The sequence below is a fragment of the Ovis aries genome, chromosome 3, assembly GCF_016772045.2.
Source record: "Ovis aries strain OAR_USU_Benz2616 breed Rambouillet chromosome 3, ARS-UI_Ramb_v3.0, whole genome shotgun sequence".
In the NCBI taxonomy this organism is placed as follows: Eukaryota; Metazoa; Chordata; class Mammalia; order Artiodactyla; family Bovidae; genus Ovis; species Ovis aries.
The window spans coordinates 136,901,927-136,919,187 of NC_056056.1; the positions used below are offsets into that span (position 1 = coordinate 136,901,927).

General features: G+C 53.9%; 2 protein-coding genes and 1 pseudogene across 6 annotated transcripts; 2 read left to right on the forward strand and 1 right to left on the reverse strand.

The window, feature by feature from the left end:
- The first annotated feature begins 356 nt into the window (after positions 1 to 356).
- On the forward strand, positions 357 to 4,845 carry C1QL4 (complement C1q like 4). Its single transcript, XM_027965806.3, has 2 exons — positions 357 to 1,984; positions 4,004 to 4,845. The coding sequence occupies exons 1-2, from the start codon at positions 1,448 to 1,450 to the stop codon at positions 4,181 to 4,183; spliced, it is 717 nt and encodes a 238-aa protein (XP_027821607.1). The 5' UTR covers positions 357 to 1,447; the 3' UTR covers positions 4,184 to 4,845.
- Positions 4,846 to 5,460: 615 nt separating this feature from the next.
- TROAP (trophinin associated protein) lies at positions 5,461 to 12,894 on the reverse strand. Of its 5 annotated transcripts, none has more exons than XM_012174343.4 (15): positions 12,829 to 12,894; positions 12,402 to 12,556; positions 12,123 to 12,309; positions 11,287 to 11,444; positions 11,060 to 11,197; positions 10,785 to 10,867; positions 10,254 to 10,306; positions 9,090 to 9,211; positions 7,845 to 7,961; positions 7,655 to 7,738; positions 7,492 to 7,551; positions 7,097 to 7,231; positions 6,250 to 6,949; positions 5,778 to 5,971; positions 5,461 to 5,630 (listed from the first exon to the last, which is right to left on the reverse strand). In XM_012174343.4, exons 2-15 carry the CDS (start codon positions 12,543 to 12,545, stop codon positions 5,583 to 5,585), a joined length of 2,223 nt encoding a protein of 740 aa, XP_012029733.2. In that variant the 5' UTR covers positions 12,546 to 12,556; positions 12,829 to 12,894; the 3' UTR covers positions 5,461 to 5,582. The 5 variants fall into 5 exon arrangements, with proteins under 5 accessions (XP_012029733.2, XP_004007464.2, XP_042102693.1 ...); XM_004007415.5 differs by having other exon boundaries at positions 12,798 to 12,894; XM_042246759.2 differs by having other exon boundaries at positions 9,090 to 9,208; positions 12,636 to 12,894.
- Positions 12,895 to 13,175: 281 nt separating this feature from the next.
- On the forward strand, positions 13,176 to 15,982 carry LOC101119463 (ribose-5-phosphate isomerase-like; annotated as a pseudogene).
- Positions 15,983 to 17,261: the final 1,279 nt, after the last annotated feature.

The window sequence follows — 17,261 nt, forward strand, 5'->3', positions numbered from 1 at the left end:
GTCTCTCCCTCTCCCCCTCTGGGGCTGTCAGTTAGTCTCTTCTCCAAGCTTTGTCTCTGTCTCTGCGTCTCTATTTGGCTTTCCGTTCCTTTTGATTTCTCTGTAGCTCCTTCTCTGCTTTCCTGTAGGTTTCCTGCTCGCTTTCCCAGGCTGGTCTGTTTTCTCACTCTGTTCCCTCGCTCTCTCGTTTGCTCTGCGCCCCTCAACACTGGGGGTCGAGGGGCGCAGAGGTGCCTGCGAGATTTGCCTTTTCCAGTTCGGGCCAACACGTACCCGTTGAACCCTTGGCCATATATTATTTGGTCATGGGCACTGAGAGGCAAATTTCTATTCTTTCCTAGTCCTTTTTGTTTGCTTGCGGGCTTTTTTTTTTTTTTTTTTTTTTTTTGGTGGGTGTGGGGGGAGCCGGGGAGGGCTCATTTTTGCTCAGGAATCTACCTCTATCTTCTTATGTGTATCTCGACCGTTTTTTATCCCATCGCTATTTGTGGCCTCCTTCGGGCTCTGGGAATACCAAACTCGGGGTAGAGGGTGAAAGTAAGGATAGGGTGGGGGCAGTGAATCCCTGCAGAACTGGCTTAGAGCGGGTCGGGAACCGAGAGGCTGGGGGGACGCGGAACTGGGGCCGAGGCCTGCCCCGCCTCCACGCTTCCCTCTCTGGGCGCCAGGGGTCGCTCGGCCCCCCCCCACGCCCCCCTCCCCCGGCCGCTTATAGCGGCTCCCGCCGCGCGCCGGCTCACACCACCCGCACTGCCGCCCAGGGAGGGAGGGGAGGAAGGTTAGGGACGCAGAGAGGGAGAGCGCTAGCAGGAGGGAGACGTGGGGCCAGGGCTCCAGCAGGCGGCTGGGGCCGCGGCTAGGGTAGGAAGGTGGGTCAGGGCTCGCCGAGAGCCAGAGCGCAAACCTGCAGAGGAGGTCGCGTCCGGTGGGCATCATCCGCAGCGCAGAGCCCGGGACGTCCAGAGCGCGGAGAGCAGTCCCAGCTCCGGCTGGAACGATCCGTCTGGGTAGCCGGGGACCTAGGCGCCGCCATCCTCGAGAAAGCAGCTGTCCGGAGAGCAGGCATCCTAGATCCGTAAGAAACCAGCCGTCCGAGAAGCCGCCGATTTCAGGCGCCCAGGAACGTTAGATTGAACGAGAGGGTAATAGAGGACCACGGACTCTGAACCGTCTGGAGCTGCCTCTGGTCCACGGGGGAACCTCCGCCTTGACGGAAGGTTTGGGGAACGGCACCGCTGAGGCGGGAGCCCGAAGGGGTGGGGGGGCCGGGCGCAGCCGTCGGGGGGGTCCCGACCCAAGCCCGAGCCCGGCCACCGCCTCCGGGGCCCGCGGGAAGCTCCAGGCCTCCGGCACCATTGCGCCCAAGAGTGAGGAGGACCTGCTGGCCCTGGCCGCGTCGCGGCTGAGCCGCCGCAAGCGGGTGGCGGGCGCGGCCGTCGGGGTGGCCATGGTGCTGCTGCTGCTGGTGGCCATTCCGCTGCTAGTGCACAGCTCCCAGGGGCCAGCGCACTACGAGATGCTGGGTCGCTGCCGCATGGTGTGCGACCCGCACGGGCCGCGAGGCCCAGGACCCGACGGCGCACCAGCCTCCGTGCCCCCCTTTCCTCCCGGCGCCAAGGGAGAGGCGGGCCGGCGCGGGAAGGCAGGTCTGCGAGGGCCCCCGGGACCACCAGGTCCTAGAGGGCCTCCAGGAGAGCCGGGCAGGCCAGGTCCTCCGGGCCCTCCCGGCCCAGGCCCCGGCGGAGTGGCGCCCCCTGCCGGCTACGTGCCTCGAATTGCCTTCTATGCTGGCCTGCGGCGGCCACACGAGGGTTACGAGGTGCTGCGCTTCGACGACGTGGTGACCAACGTAGGCAACGCCTATGAGGCGGCCAGTGGCAAGTTCACCTGCCCTATGCCGGGTGTCTACTTCTTCGCTTACCATGTGCTTATGCGCGGCGGTGACGGCACCAGCATGTGGGCCGACTTGATGAAGAATGGACAGGTGAGATGCCCCTCTCCCACCCAGCCCCAGACAGGGAAGCTTTCTAAACCCCCCTGCTTTCATTACACAACCCGAATCTCTTCCCCAAACAGCGTCACTAAATCCAAGAAGGCCAGCTTGCCAAGAACTTAGAAATCGCTTCACTTAGCGGAAAAGGAATTGGGGGCCAGAGAAAGGAAATGACCTGCCCAGGGTCTCACAGAGACGTTCGGAATGGTGTCGGAATTAAAAGGCAAATCTTATTGTATAAGCAGCTGCTACCTCACAGTCCATCTGTAGGCAGCTTACACCAAGCCTCTCTGGAATCTTACCCTGCCAGCTAGCCTCTTTTCTCGTCCTGTCTGGTGCAGCTCTCCTGGCCTTCAGGTTACACAGTCGCCCCATGGGCTAGTTCCCAGAGTCCGGCTCTTTCAAATTAGCGTGGAATCTGAGTTACAGGCGGTGGGCAGTTGGTAGCTGCTCCCGTGTGGGGGCATTAAGCTTGGATTTTTTGAGGATAAAGTAAAAAAGAAAGAAAACACTTGCTCATTTTCCAGGCAACTCTATGGCTAGTCCCAAGGCCTGGGGTCCCTGGTTTTACAGTGGCCTTTACCCTCAGCTAATAGAGTCAGTAGGCAGAGGTAGAAGATGTGGCAGCTCAAGGGCCAGCCAGGTAGCCTGCAGGAATGAATTTGGGAGAAGGAAGGAGGCAAAAGACAGAAGCCGCGGACCCCAGCCGGGTCCTGTGGTCAGAGTCGGAGTCACTGCTGCCTTAGCTTGGGAGAAAAGCCCCAGAGATTCAGCTCAGGGTCTGGCCTGAGACACGCAGCAGGGAGGGAGAGAGGCCTTGGGGTGGGGGTGGGGAACTGTGCCTGGGCTGCTGGAAGCCCGGTGTGTAAGGTTAGGGCTGAGCTGTGACCTCCTCACCCTGCTGTCCCACGGGGTCATTTGACCAGGCGCATCTGGCCAGCTCCTCCCAGCTGTCCAAACCCCGGGTCTTGCTACAGCTGCAGCACCTTTCGCCTCCAAGATCTGCAGGCACTATTCTGGGGTCTCCTCCCAGCAGAGCCACCCCAGGAACCCAGGGAAAGGGAGTGAGTGTGTGTGTATCAGACTGTAGAGTGTATGTGCATGAAGTGTGTCGGTGCGAGTTCGCAGGTGTGAGAGTGGAGCGGTGTCTACCTGCCTGTGGCACTGAGTAGGTGTGCCCGGTCTATGCAGGGTGTCTGTGAGGGGCCGTGGGGGTGTGTGTATCTAGAGTGTGTCAGTTCCCGAGGGGGGAGGGCCCCGCGGCTCCCACTCTGTATTCTGTGGTGCGGGCGCTGCGGCCCTGGGGACGGTAAATAGTGATTAGAATAATGATGAATAATTAATGAGTTAATAACCAGCCCCCGCGGGACAGGAAGAGGGGGGCTGGGGAGGGGGCTGGCGGCTCGAGGCGACCTGCAGCAGCAAGACCAGAAAGGGGAGGGGCTACCTGTTGGGGCGGAAAGCGATGCCCACGTCGGGGCACCCTCGGGGGCTAGGAGGGGCGAATATAGATTGGCACCTTCCCACAGCCCGCACCCTTGCTTGCACACCTACAGGCATGCCTGTGCCCTGTCACCGGGGTTTGGGAACACGAGTTTAGGAGGTCAAAGCGGGTTCAGAATCTTAGAAATTATCCTACAGTCGAATTCTTTTTTTTTTTAATGATAATACTAATAGAAAATCTGTATAGCGTTTCCTTTGTGCGAAGCACTGTTTTAACACACCTCACATGTAGTAACTCATTTAATCCAAACAACCTGCTGAGGTAGGTTCTATTATTACCTCCCACCTTATAGTTCAAATGGAGGACCAGAGAAAGTGTGACACTTGCCCCCTTCCCGGCAGTGAGGGAATGAATGGCGGTTCCTGAGAAGCACCTAGTCTTTCCCGACCCCTGCAGTCTGTTACCGTCGTGTCGCTTTCACAGGTCCAGCTCCACCTCCCTGACTGACCCCTCCTCACCCCAGCTCCGTAGAAAGCGTGAGTGGGTTGTCCTGTTCTCCCTACTAGGTCCGGGCCAGCGCCATCGCCCAGGATGCCGACCAGAACTACGACTACGCCAGCAACAGCGTGATCCTGCACCTGGATGTGGGCGACGAAGTCTTCATCAAGCTGGACGGCGGGAAGGTGCACGGCGGTAACACCAACAAGTACAGCACCTTCTCTGGCTTCATCATCTACCCGGACTGAGCCGGCCCCGACCCCGGGCGCCCTCGCTCGCCCTTCGCCTCTGCTCCCCTCCCTACCACCTTCAGCTTGCCCCACCCAAGGCGCCACCCCATCCTTTGAGAGCCTGGCGGTGGACGGACCCTCCTGCTCCCGGAGGTGGCCTTAATGGGCGGACTGTTAGTGCTCCGGGGTGTAACTACGTGGCTGGGGAGCTGAGCAAGCCGGTGGGAGGAGCAGAGCGACGCGGGAAGGGACCACCAGCATCCGTGCGCTTGCCTGCGAAAGCCGGGGTAGCAGAGCGGCGCGGGTCACAAGTCATGGCCCACTCTTCTGCCGGAAGCTAGGGAAGTTTCACTAGCTGTAGCACAGAGGCACGGAAGGCAGAAAACAGAAGGGAAACGCTGGCTTTGGGGAAGGGAGAACACATCTGGGTAGGGGAAGAGGAGACGGGGTAGGGGTAGGCGCTGGTCCTGTCATGACTTCTCTGCCATCTCCTCCTCCCTCATCTCCATTTTCAGGCTTCAGGCTCTAGCTTTGGCAGTCTTCCTGTGAACTGGGGGGACCAGTTTGTTCTTTCCTAGCACTTAAAACTCATCCTGTACAGTCTCCATATCACCCCCATCTGGGTTAGGCCCTGGGGCTACAGCTGCTGCTGCCTCTTCCAATAAAGTAAAGTTGGAGAATGTGGGCGCCTCTTAACTTGGTGCAGAATAGGGGAAAGTGGCTGATCCCCTCCTAACTCCTCTCAAGGACCCCTACCCTATTACACTCTGTCAGAGGCCAAGGTTTGGTTTAGTTATCCCTGGCAAGGTCTGCCTCTGGGAGCAGAGGGGAGTGGCCCAGGGTTTCTACTCTGATACGGCAAGGGAGTCAGCTTCAGGAAAGCTTTGAGGCCTTCTCCTAGAGGAGACACCAACCAGAGTGACACTAACAAGGGATGATCTCAGAGATGCGGGTCTGGTGCTTCTGTTTTGCTGATGGTGCGGGGCGAAGAGTTCTAGGGAGCTCTATGCAATGAGTGAGTTGCTGATGGCTCCTGGGAGTGGCCAAGATTTCGAGGAGGGAGAAAAGCAGGTCCCCAAAGTCCTATATTCACCTCTGCCCCCCAACAGATTCACTCATAGAGCCTGCTGGGAGGGTGGGGTGGACAGGGGTGGGGTGACCTGGTCAGTTCCTGGGTGAGGGAGTCTGGGGGAGGGGGAGAACCCATGGCTGACCTCTAAGTTGGAGAACACTGCCACCATGTGGACAAGAACAACACAGCAGTAGCTGGCATACGCGGGACCACAGGAAGACACTTGGACACTTTAGAAACTTTATTGAAGGACAAAAGGGTGTCAGTTCCAATCCACGGTGTGGAAAATAAATAAGGTTAAAAGGAAGGAGCAAGACAGGACAGGAGTGAGTGGACGCGGATGCCTCATGAAGGAGAATCCTGTGGGGCAGCAGAACCAACTGGAATAAAACACTAGGGAGAAAGAAGACTTCGTCACAGCCCAGCCATTCTTGAACTGTACCCAGCTCTTCCCACTGTAAAGAAGCCGAGGTCCGCCCCCTGCCCCCACTTCCCAAAGGCCTCTGTGCAGGTACAGCTAGCTGTGGACGGAAGGCTCACCAAGGCATCCTGCCATTCCAGCAACATGGCCACAGGGTTGGTGCAGACCCTGGTGAGGCCTGAGGGAGGGGCTCGGCTGGTGTAGAAGGCACACTCATCATCTAGGCAGGCCTCGTGGAAGCCTTGGATGGCGGTCAGACATGCTTTGAGGCGCTGCCTCAGGGCCATGGTGCGAGGGGCCGGATGGCTGGGGCCTGAGGGCAAAGGGCCATGAAAAGTTCAGGGTGGACTCTGAAGTCCAATACTCCCATCACATACTGCCCTTTCCCACCCCCTACCAGGGCCAAGCCAATTAGGAGTACAGGGCTGAAGGTGCCCTACCACCCACCCGCCCACCCCAGTGGGAGAGACAGGCTGGGGCAAGGTAGGTAGGGGAAAGAAAGCATGGGATCATTTGGTGCAGGGCAGGCCCTGCTCCCAGCAAGAGGTGAGGACCTCCTTTGTTCACAGCCCCACCCAAGCAACTCCTTACCTGCCGGGCCTGGTGAGGGCTTCAGAGACTGAAGTGAGCGGATAGGGGGGCTGGCACAAAGTGGGCGCTGGGAGGAGAAGGTCAGGCTGGTGGTCGCTGGAGCCCACTGACTGGTGCGGGGCCGTGGACTGGACTCTGGATTTCTGAGCTCCAGGGAGCAGGCTTCTGGTACCCCCAGATCTACCCTAGTGGAGGGCTCTGGGAGTCCTATCTGTCCCTGGTGGCAGGCCTGAAGGCGTCCAGGTTCTGCTGGAGGGCTGGGCCCTGCTGCCTCAGGCTGCTCCTGGGTGGAGGGCTCTGGGTTCTCAGGCCCCCTCCCGGGGCAGGGCTCTGGGGAGCCTGGCTCAGCTGGAGGGCAGGGCGGGGCCATCTCAGGCCCCCTCCCAGGGCAGGACTCTGGGGAGCCTGGCTCAGCTGGAGGGCAGGGCGTGGCCATCCCAGGCCCCCTCCCAGGGCAGGGCTCTGGCTCCCCACACTCCCCTGGAAAGTAGGGCTTTGGCAGCTCAGGGTGCTGTGACAGTCCAGGAAGGTGAAAAGCCTCTGGTATTTTTTCAGGGGCATTCAGAGTTCTAGAAATCTCAGCCAGCAGGGGCTGAAGTTCCACCATATCCAGAGAGGAGCTTCCATTAAGGGAGGCACACTTGCCCTCTGCCAGCCCCTCCACTTCCTGCCTCAAAAGCTGCTGCAGGATATTGATGCGCTGTAGGTAGGAGAGAGCGTGATGTCAACAGCACGTCTTGGACCCACACCGTCCTATTCCCATGCCCACCCACCCCGATTCCTATTTCTCGGTCCCAGCCCCGTCAATGTCCGTCAGCCACTGAAGCTGTTACCCACACCAGCCCACCTGCATCTTCAGCTCCTGGAGGTTGGGGGTTCTGCTGGGGTGGGGTCCATAAGGAGTCGACACGGGTGGCTTCCCAGGCCCCTCCTGCAACCTTATACCACTCTCCTGGTCAAATAACCGGACTGCAATCTGCTCCTGCCACATGGGAGGAGAGGGGCCACATGAGGAAGCCAGGCTGGGCTAAGAAGACTAGTGTGAGCCCCACCCTCACGAGGAAGGAATCAGGTCCTTAACTGAGTGTCCCCAGACTTGGATTAGAAGAGGCAACAGAGAAGCAGGGAGAGTTGGAGGGTTAGGCAGCTTTTTCTTAAGAGCCCACCTGCCTCAAAAATGCTGGGCCTGACATCAACAGGACAGAATCAGGTATCTCAGGATGGCGAAGTTCAGATACTTACCCAGGGCAGGGCGGGCTCTTCAGGGCAAGGTTGAGGGGAGAGGCCACTCAACCCTCGGGCCTGGGTCAGAAGTGAGATGCCATGACTCTCCCTGCACCCATCCATCACCCTCTTCCTCCCCCAGTCCTGGCCTAGGCCTGTGACCTCCCCTGCCCTCTCTTACCTGCTGAACTCTGGAGGCTGATGGGAGCGGTGTGAACTGGGTTTTGGGGCGGGTGGCGAGACGCCGCAACACTGAATATGAGATCTGGGGAGAGACGGGGGTGGCTGAGCAGGGACAGATCGAGACCCAGCAGGGATCCCAGCCAGACTGTTCTGCCCTTGCCCAGACCCCGGTAGCTACAGATACAAACTGGAGCTGAGGGGCCAGGGGATGGTACACGCTGAGCCCGTCCAAAGGGTGATGGCCGGGTGATGGCAAGTGGCACTGCTTGGCCAGGGGAGGGCATCAGGCAGGAGTCACAGCCGTCCTGTGGAGAAGAACCAGGTGGAAGAGTGATCCCTCCCACTTGGCACTGCCCTGTCTTGTTCTCACTTCAGCAGCCAGTGTGATTCTTTAAGAGCTAATCAAACCATGTCCCTCCCTTGGTCATCCCCCTCCCCATGGCTTTCCACTCATTCCAAGTCATAGCCAAGGTCTTATGCTGGTTTACAAACCCTTACCCAACCCAATCCTGTCATTGCTCTAACCTCTCACTTCCTCTCCTTCTTATTCTGCTTTAGCCTTGCTTTTTTGCTGATCCTTAAGCATACCAGGTAGACCCCCTGTGTACATCTGAAGTTCTCATGTCCTGGAACGTTCTTCCCTCAGATATCTGCGGGGCTCACTCCCTCAACTCTTTCTGCTCTTCACGTAGCCACACCTCAGGGATACTCGCTTGACCCTTGAAACTGCAATACCACCCACTCCCTCCAGTTCTCCTTCCCTTATAGTATCTTGGGGGCTTCCCTCGTAGCTGAGACAGTAAAAAATCTGCCTGCAATGCAGGAGACCCAGGTTCGATCCCTGGGTTGGGAAGATCCCCTGGAAGAGGGCATGGCTACCTACTCTAGTATTCTTGCCTGGAAAATCAATGGACAGAGGAGCCTGGCAGGTTGTAGTCCATGGAATTGCAAACAGTTGGACATGACTGAGCAACTAACAATCTAGTACCTTACTTTTTTTTTTTTAACAGATAATTTATAACCATCTGACATACTATATATTTTATATGATTATTTATTTTCTGTCTCCCCTTCTAGAATGTGAACTTATTTCCTATTGTATATCCAGAATCTAGAACAGTGCTTGGCACACAGTAGCTGGTCAATAAACCCTTGCGTGTGGAGGAAATGAATGAGCTGTCAGATCTGTCTCACTCTCAGCACTGACCTGATGGTGACCTAAATATGTATCAGACTGTGACCTCTGGAGGCCTCCAGGGGCCAGTGCCACTCTGGAGAGGGCTTGGGTCCATCTAGGACAAACAAGGACCCAATGAACATGCTGAGATCCAAGCAGGGACTGTTTGGCTGTACCCACAATCCTCAGTGCTGCTGGGGAATCCCTCATGTACATCCTCTGCCCCTTCCCCCATCCCAGGAGGGTCCCATCTCACCCTGGTGTGGGTTTTATCTCGGGTTTCTTTTAGTGGTACCCGCTGGGCCAGGCCGAGGGGGCCGCCTCCTCCTTCATCTGACTGAGTGACAACTTCATGTTCCCCTTCAGGGAGAGAAGAAGCTAGGAGGAGACAGGAAATTTGCTGTAGTGTCTGAAACACACATCAAAGTCTGGCACATGGTGTTGCAACCTCCAGAAAGCGTACGCCAGTTTGACAGCCACTACTGCACCATCAAGGCTGGGGACCCATCCAGTACTCCTTTGAACCCAGCACTATCTCAGTTCAGTTCAGTTCAGTCGCTCAGTCGTGTCCGACTCTTTGCGACCTCATGAATCGCAGCACGCCAGGCCTCCCTGTCCATCACCATCTCCCGGAGATCACTCAGACTCACATCCATCGAGTCCGTGATGCCATCCAGCCATCTCATCCTCTGTCGTCCCCTTCTCCTCCTGCCCCCAGTCCCTCCCAGCATCAGAGTCTTTCCAATGAGTCAAGACTTCGCATGAGGTGGCCAAAGTACTGGAGTTTCAACTTTAGCATCATTCCTTCCAAAGAAATCCCAGGGCTGATCTCCTTCAGAATGGACTGGTTGGATCTCCTTGCAGTCCAAGGGACCCTCAAGAGTCTTCTCCGACACCACAGTTCAAAAGCATCAATTCTTCAGTGCTCAGCCTTCTTCACAGTCCAACTCTCACATCCATACATGACCACAGGAAAAACCATAGCCTTGACTAGACGGACCTTAGTTGGCAAAAGTAATGTCTCTGCTTTTGAATATACTATCTAGGTTGGTCAAAACTTTTCTTCCAAGGAGTAAGCGTCTTTTAATTTCATGGCTGCAGTCACCATCTGCAGTGATTAGTAGTCACTCATTAATCTGAATACCCTGAGTGGGCTAGGGGTGTGGTAATGGCTCTGAAGGGCTGACGATAGGACAGTGAGTCAAAAGTAAATCTTGCAGGAAGTGGCAGAGAGAGGATACAAACGGGGACTACCTCCTCTGACACAAGTGCAACCGGGCAAACCTCTGGCCTATGAAGAAGGTCTCTTCCTCCTCCTGATCTGGCCTTCCTGCCACAGCCCTCCCGAGCTTTCTCTCGGTTTGCTCCCTACAAGCAGGCTCCCAGCTAACGTTCTCTCTCCATGGCCAGACACACTCACCAGGCTCCACAGAGGTCTCCGGAAGGGATCCTGAGGGCTGGCTCACTGAAGTCCTGAGGACAAGGACAGTGGCAAGCAGTCACTGAGCACCACATATGAGCTGGGCACCATGCAAAGTGCTTTACAAACATCTAATTCTCACAACAACTTCAAATGATGATACAAACATTGTCCTCATTTGACAGACTAAAGAAACTAAAGCTTGGCAGGTACGGCAAGCTTGAACAACTTGTAAGTGCTGAGAGTCAGGAATCAAACCCAAACCCCATTTGTTCCCACAATCTAAGCTCGAGCCACTACACAAGGGATGGTACCTCTCATTTCTTTCCCCTTCCATCCCTCACAACCTGAAGAAACTGATGCCATATTGAGGCTGAACTTTACTGCAAGGGTTCACCCTGGGCATTCACAGATTTTCCCCTCTCCCCGCCCCCAGGCTGGTGGGAAGTCCTAAAGCTACCAGAGGGCCCAGCCCTGAGGGACCCCTGTACAGACACTGAAGCACTCTTTTCCAAATGACCCCCTCCTTACTTGCTGCTGCCACTGGTCTCTCTTCTTAGTTCCTGGAAACAGGGAGGAGCGGAGGGGTGAGAGGATGATCCTGAAGGTGGAATCTGAGCCACACAGGAGCAAGAGAAAAAGGAGAGTCAGAAGCAGGCTCCAAACCTTCAGGTTTCACCACCAACCCCATCAGCCTCCATACAACCCCTCTGCTTACCAGGCGGTACCCTCCATCCCAAGGCCCAGCTGTGTCCTTAGAAGGAGTCCCCAGGAGCACCTAGTATCAGCCCCTCAAGAACACTCACCAGAGCCTGCAACCTCTGGGGACACAAGGTCCGACCTCTAGGCCCTGGTCCCTCCAGCCTTGAGAAGCAGGAAGCCCTGACAGGGTCCAGTCGATGGGTAGGGGTTCTGGGGGCCAAATATGCAGAGGCCCGGGCATCCTGGGACCCCAAAAAAGACTCTCAGTACAGACTCAGGATTCCCTCCTCAGCCTACCCCAGCCTGATCTCCTCCTATCCCGGCTCATTACCTGACCCCTCCGGATGGTGCCTCCCTGGCTCCCTCGAACAAGTACTCTCTGAGCCAGACTGGGCTGGCGCCCCAGGCGACAGCTCTTCACCCCCTCACCTGACAGGATGGTGGCCAGGGCTGCAGGGTCAGCCACAAACTCTACGGTCCCTGGAGCCTCTGCAAGGGAAGAAGAAAAGGAAAGGCGAGGAGGGACAGGAAGGAGGGGAGGCTGAGGGGTTGGGGAGCCTAGCATTGTCACCTTGAGGTGCATGAGCCAAAGAGACTCATATAACTGAACTCAGCTCAACAAACATTCACAGGACTTTAATCTGCATAAGACACTATTCTAGACACTGCCACCCAGAGATGAATACGACAAAGCCCCCATCCTCAGGAAGCTAACATCAAACTAGAGCAAGGTAACAGATTCAAGTCAAAGTATGGACATATTATAAAAGAAGTGCAGGGAATTCCCGGGCGGTACACTGATTAGGACTTGGTGCTTTCACTGCCTTGGCCCAGGTTCAATCCTTGGTCCAGAAACCAAGATCCCATAAATTGCATCTAATAAATGAATGCATTAATTAATGGATAAATGAATGAATAAACAAACAAGTAAATAAAGTTCAGCAAATCATTAGAACAAAGAGCAATTGATAGTGACTAGAGGAGCCAGAAAAGGCTTTAGAAGTGATGACACATTGCTGAAGAAAAGAAAGGGCCTCTAACAGCAAAGAGCTTTCTAGGAGCAGGGACTAGGAATTATAGTAAGCAGGAGAGGCAGGATTACAAAGCCCCCAAACCCCACTGCACCAACCCATTCTCCCACCCAGTTCTACAGCCTCCAATAGATACCTGTCTGGGGAGGTGGCCTAGGGCCCACATTTTGATCCCCATGGCTAGGCCTGAGCTCCTCCAAGGGGTTCCGGAGCTGAGTGCTCCCCAGCAATTTCTCAGATTGCTCTGTCTGACGTGTGGCTTTCAGCCTGGGGCCTGCTGAGTCTGCGAGGGGGCGCTGAATATTGAGCTTCTGCCCCAATCTCTAGGATAGGGGAGAAAAAAGCTGAGCTCAGCGTTGAGGTGCATTGCTGCTTCCTTGTAGCTACTGTCTTCACTCCCCCAGGCTCCTCTTACCTTTGGATCTTGGTTCTCCTGGTCCAGGGCGCTGGGTTTGACTGTGGGGAGAGGTGGGCGTCTCTGAGAGCGAATGGGAATCTTGCTAGGAGTGGGAGATACACCCCGGAGGAGAGGATCCTTCGTGGCTTGGAGGGTGGTCATGACGACTACTCCTGAAAAGGAGAAAAAAGGATCAGGGATCAAAGGTCAGCCAGTTCGAGGTTTCGGTCCTGACATTCCAGATACTCCTACCTCCGCCCAAATCCACGCGCCAGAAGACCCGCCGCCTACAAGGGCGCTTCTCGGTCATCTCCTGACACTATGAGCCTACACTTTCGTCCCGGGACCCCGAACTGCCTCTCTTCCCTACGAGCCCCGGCAGCCCTCATTCCCTCCAAGATCTCCGTGCCGCACCTCCCCCTGAACCCCTCAGGGTCTCGCCCACTTTCTTCGCTTTTTCCCGGGACTCTCTCGGCCTCTGCTCCAGGTACTTCCCCAGTTTGTAAAATACGCCAAGCTCCTGATTGGCTCGTCTGCGCTCCCGCGGAGGCGCGTGACGCAGGATTCAGCTATCCAATCTACAGGCTTCGGAGGCGGGGCCAAAAGAAGGACTAGTTGCCGAGCCGCTTTCTGGCCAGGAAAAAAAAATGACCCGACTCAACCAGCCAATCGGAAAGCCGAGCGCGGGGTGGAAGAGGAAAGAGGAGACAGTTCTGAGGTCCAGGAAGGCGTCTGCTCTGAGTCTGGGCAACAACGGGCGCTGGCGAACTCTCGCGAGGTCTCGGGACTGGTGCGGGAAGGTCCAGTCGGCCTTGTGGAAGGGCTTGCGTCCTGAGTGAGGCAAGCTGACGGTGTTGGAGGCTGGCCCCAGCCCCTGACTCAGCTCTGATCAGAGTTAGGCCGTCAAGTTTTGGGGACCCTGTCCAGACGCTTTGTGGGAAAAGTCTGCCTGGGTCGAGGAGCTGCCTCCAAACGGGCGGAGAGGTCTGGAGAAAATTGAACTAACAATAACAAAAATGAAAGGTTACAGTGAAAAAGAGAAAAAAGTTTTCCTTTTTCTCTTGTCCTTTTCTGAGTTCTTTTTTTTTTTACTCTAACTTCCGGATCTGTAGTCGGTAATCAAGGCTAACTTGATATGTAAGCTACATTCTATATGTATCTCCTTTAAACTCTAAATGAGCTACATTGTGTACCTGTAGCTTCTGTTAGTTACATTCTAACTCAATGCTAATCACATCCTGTGTTTAGTGCTCACCTTTACAGCAGTCTTTGCAGAGCCCCCCTTGTAGTTCTCTCTCTCTCTCCTTTTTTCTTATACTACAGAAAGGAGGCCACAGTACAATTCATGAAAGACAATGGACCCAACTGCTGGGCTACCTTACACCGTGGAGAAGGAAATGGCAACCTACTGCAATATTCCTGCCTGGATAATTCCATGGACAGAGGAGGCTCGTGGGCTACAGTCCTTTGGGTCACTAAGAGTCGCATAGGACTTAGTGACTAAACAACAACAGCCTGACTCCAGTCTGTTACTGTTTTTGAAACAATGCAAGAGGAAAAAAAAGACAAGATCCTTACACATTTGTTCCACATTGTTGTAGCCACGTGTTCCAGGAAACAAACTCACTCAGAAGGACAATGCAGATAGTGGAGTGCCGTTAATTACACCGGCGGGCCCAAGGCAGAGTCTCCTCTTAGCCAAGGACACCGACCAGCATTTGTGAAAATCTTTTATACCCCATGTGTACGTATCTGAACCCATCACCCAAATTCCTTGAGACTTACGTAAACTAAAGAAAATACAATCCCAATAACCCCATGATTCACGTGCTATGTGCTCATGTGCTCAAACAGTCAATTAGCCAATAATCAATAAACCTCAGGTTACACTCCGATAGATACAGAAAAATTTATGGCCTGTCTGGAGGAAGGGGTGATTAGTATATGGTTTCTCTTAGGCGATGAGTAACCTAGATAGATCTTCAAGGTTCCCCTGTCCGGAGGGGGTCTTATCCTCCTGTTGTTTTCATAGGCACTAAACACAGAGTTCAGAGTCCATTGGAAAGGTGGCTGAGCATGATCAGCATGAACAGGCCTAAGATGGAGTCCAGGCCCAATGAATTCCTTCTTCAACATCACTGACCCCTGACTGTGAGCCCTCATCTATATGATCCCCCAGATTCTTGGGAGGGGGAAGGGGGCCACAGTTCTTAAGCATGTTCTCCCTCCAGGCTGGCTGAGGTTTAAAGCCACCTTTCTGTTTCCTCCAAATTCCCTCCATATTTTTTCTTTCCAGCTTCAGTGGACAGAAAAAGCCAAGATTCTGGGCAACATCAGAAAATTCTTTTTTTCACTCAAGCTGTATGAATGGTAAGATATGGTCTTCATTTCATAGAAAAGAAAGAGGACTCAAATGAGGATCATTGGGGCAGTCATGAGGAGGCGTGCAGCTCAGCCTTGGCAGCACAAGTACTGGGGGCAAGGAGGTTAACAACCTCTGCCTGGGCCCTTCCATGATGTCAAAGGCGGAGGAGGCCAAGAAGCTGGCAGGCTGTGCTGCGGTGGAGAAGGAGGTGAGGAATAACCAAGTGCTGGGAACTGGTAGTGACTCTATAATTGTCCACACAGTGCAACGAATAGCTAAAAGAGTGAAACGAGGGAATCCAAACCACGTTTGTATTCCCACTTCCTTCCAGGCCCATCAGCTTACCCTACAGTATGACTTATCTCTCAGTGAACCAGAGATTGGCCACACCATCGATGGTGCTGATGAAATAGATGCTGACCTCAACCTCACAAGGGCGGTGGAGGCCGCCTCACCCAGAAGATTGTGGCCGGCAAAGCCATCCGTTTCATTGTGATCACTGATTTCAGGAAAGATTCAAAGAACCGCAGGGATCAGTGGCACAAGGGGATTCCCATCGAGGTCATCCAATGGCCTATGTCACAGTAAGCTGAACCGGGACCCAGAAGTTTGGGGGCGCGATTTAACTTTCACTGGCTGTCAACAAGGCAGATCGTGTGGTGAGGGATAATGGGAACTTTATCCTGGACGAGAAGTTTGACCAGGTCCACAAATGGAGTAAGGTGAATACAGCTATCAAAATAATCCCAGGCGTGCTGGACATGGGCCTGTTCATCAACATAGTGGAGCGAGCCTACTTCAGGATGCAGAACAGTTTGGTGAACAGGAGGGAGAAGCCGTTCTGAACCAGCCTTGCAGGAGTGCAGTGTGTTCCTCTTGTGGCCCCAGCCCGCCTCGGAGGCGGCCACGTCTCTCCGAACCTTTGCCTTAATGTGTCTGTGCCCGGTGGACAACTTGAGAGGGTGAGGGGTTGAGGGTTAAATTCAGTCTTCTGAAGCATGGTTATTAAATGTCTTTTCTAAAAGAGAGATATAAATATATATGTGCTAAGTCTCTTCAGTCCTGTTGGACTCTGCAACCCCCATGAACTGTAGCCCCTCAGGCTCCTGTGTCCATGGGATTCTCCAGGCAAGAATACTGGAGTGGATTGCTATCTCCTTCTCCAGGGATCTTCCCGACCCAGGGATCAAACCAGTGTCTCTTATGTCTGCTGCATTGGCAAGGGCGTTCTTTACCACCTGGGAAGCCCTTTATATATATATATATGTACACATATTATATATATAATATATATACTTTTTTGCTATTAAAAATACTCAGTTTTTAAAATAAAGTAGAATTCGATTTCATGTTTTCTAAGAAACATTTACACACATACACAAAAGGAAGACTGTTCTTTAAACTTTTAACTTGAACCTGATGGTTAAGCTTCTGAATATTGGGTTTGCTGAGAAATGTAAGTCAAACTTCTTCTGAAACTGGTGAAATGAAGGGCCCAGCCAGCAGCAGTTCCCTGATGCCTTACTGGAAACATGGGAGTTTGTTTACTTTTCTACCACACTTTTATTTTTATGTTTTGTTGTGATTATGCACAATATACAGTTACTTGTTCTAAGATGTGAACTACAAAAGTCTGGCAAGTCTAAGGGTGTGGTGTGTGGTGGTGACTCAGAATGTGTAAACTATCAGGGGGAAAATGTGGGGGTTCTTCTGCTGAGGTCAAGGGATTCATTCTGACCTCTCTTGTTGAAGACCATTGGACAGAAACACTTGCCAGTACTGCCAAAGCACTGCTGTGAAACACCTTTAAGTGATTGTCTTGTTGTTGATATTTTTTCATTCCTTTATTGTTACTTTGCATGATTCGGAGTCAGAGGTTGTTACCTCTTCATATTGTTTGAAAGTTGAGATAAAACAGTACAGTGCCAAAAAAGAGAAAAGGCCAGTATCATTGGAACTCAACACAGCAAGCCTGGAGGACTGGGGAGAGGCGTGGCATCTGCTTGTTGGCAGGCAGGAGGCTGAAAATGAGAGAACCTAGAACACCCTGGTTAGGATGGGAGGCGTTGCCCTCTAGTGGGGATCGGGCCGTGGTTTCAAATGTACAGGACACATAGATTCTCTCCCTGACTCCAGTGTTTCCTATCACACAACCCTGGGAGTTATTCTTGAATTCCTCTTTCCCTCCCCTTCCGATTTCTTCTTCACTCCTTTTTGTTATCTTTGGAATTCATTTTCTTGCTTCTTCCTCGTTACCTTCAACCTAATCTCCCCTAGAGGATTGCAAAAGCCTCCCACCATCTGTTCTCTCTTGCTCTCCACAATAATCCATTCACCCTATAGCAGCTAGAATAAGATTTCCAAAATGCAAATCTGATCATATTGCCTCTGTGCCTTGACTTCTCCCCGCCCCAGCTCCCCATCTTATATCACTTTTCCCTTCTTCTCTGCTTTCCAACTCCATTGCCACTCCCAATCCTTGAACTTGTCATGTTCCTTCTAGTCTCTCTGTC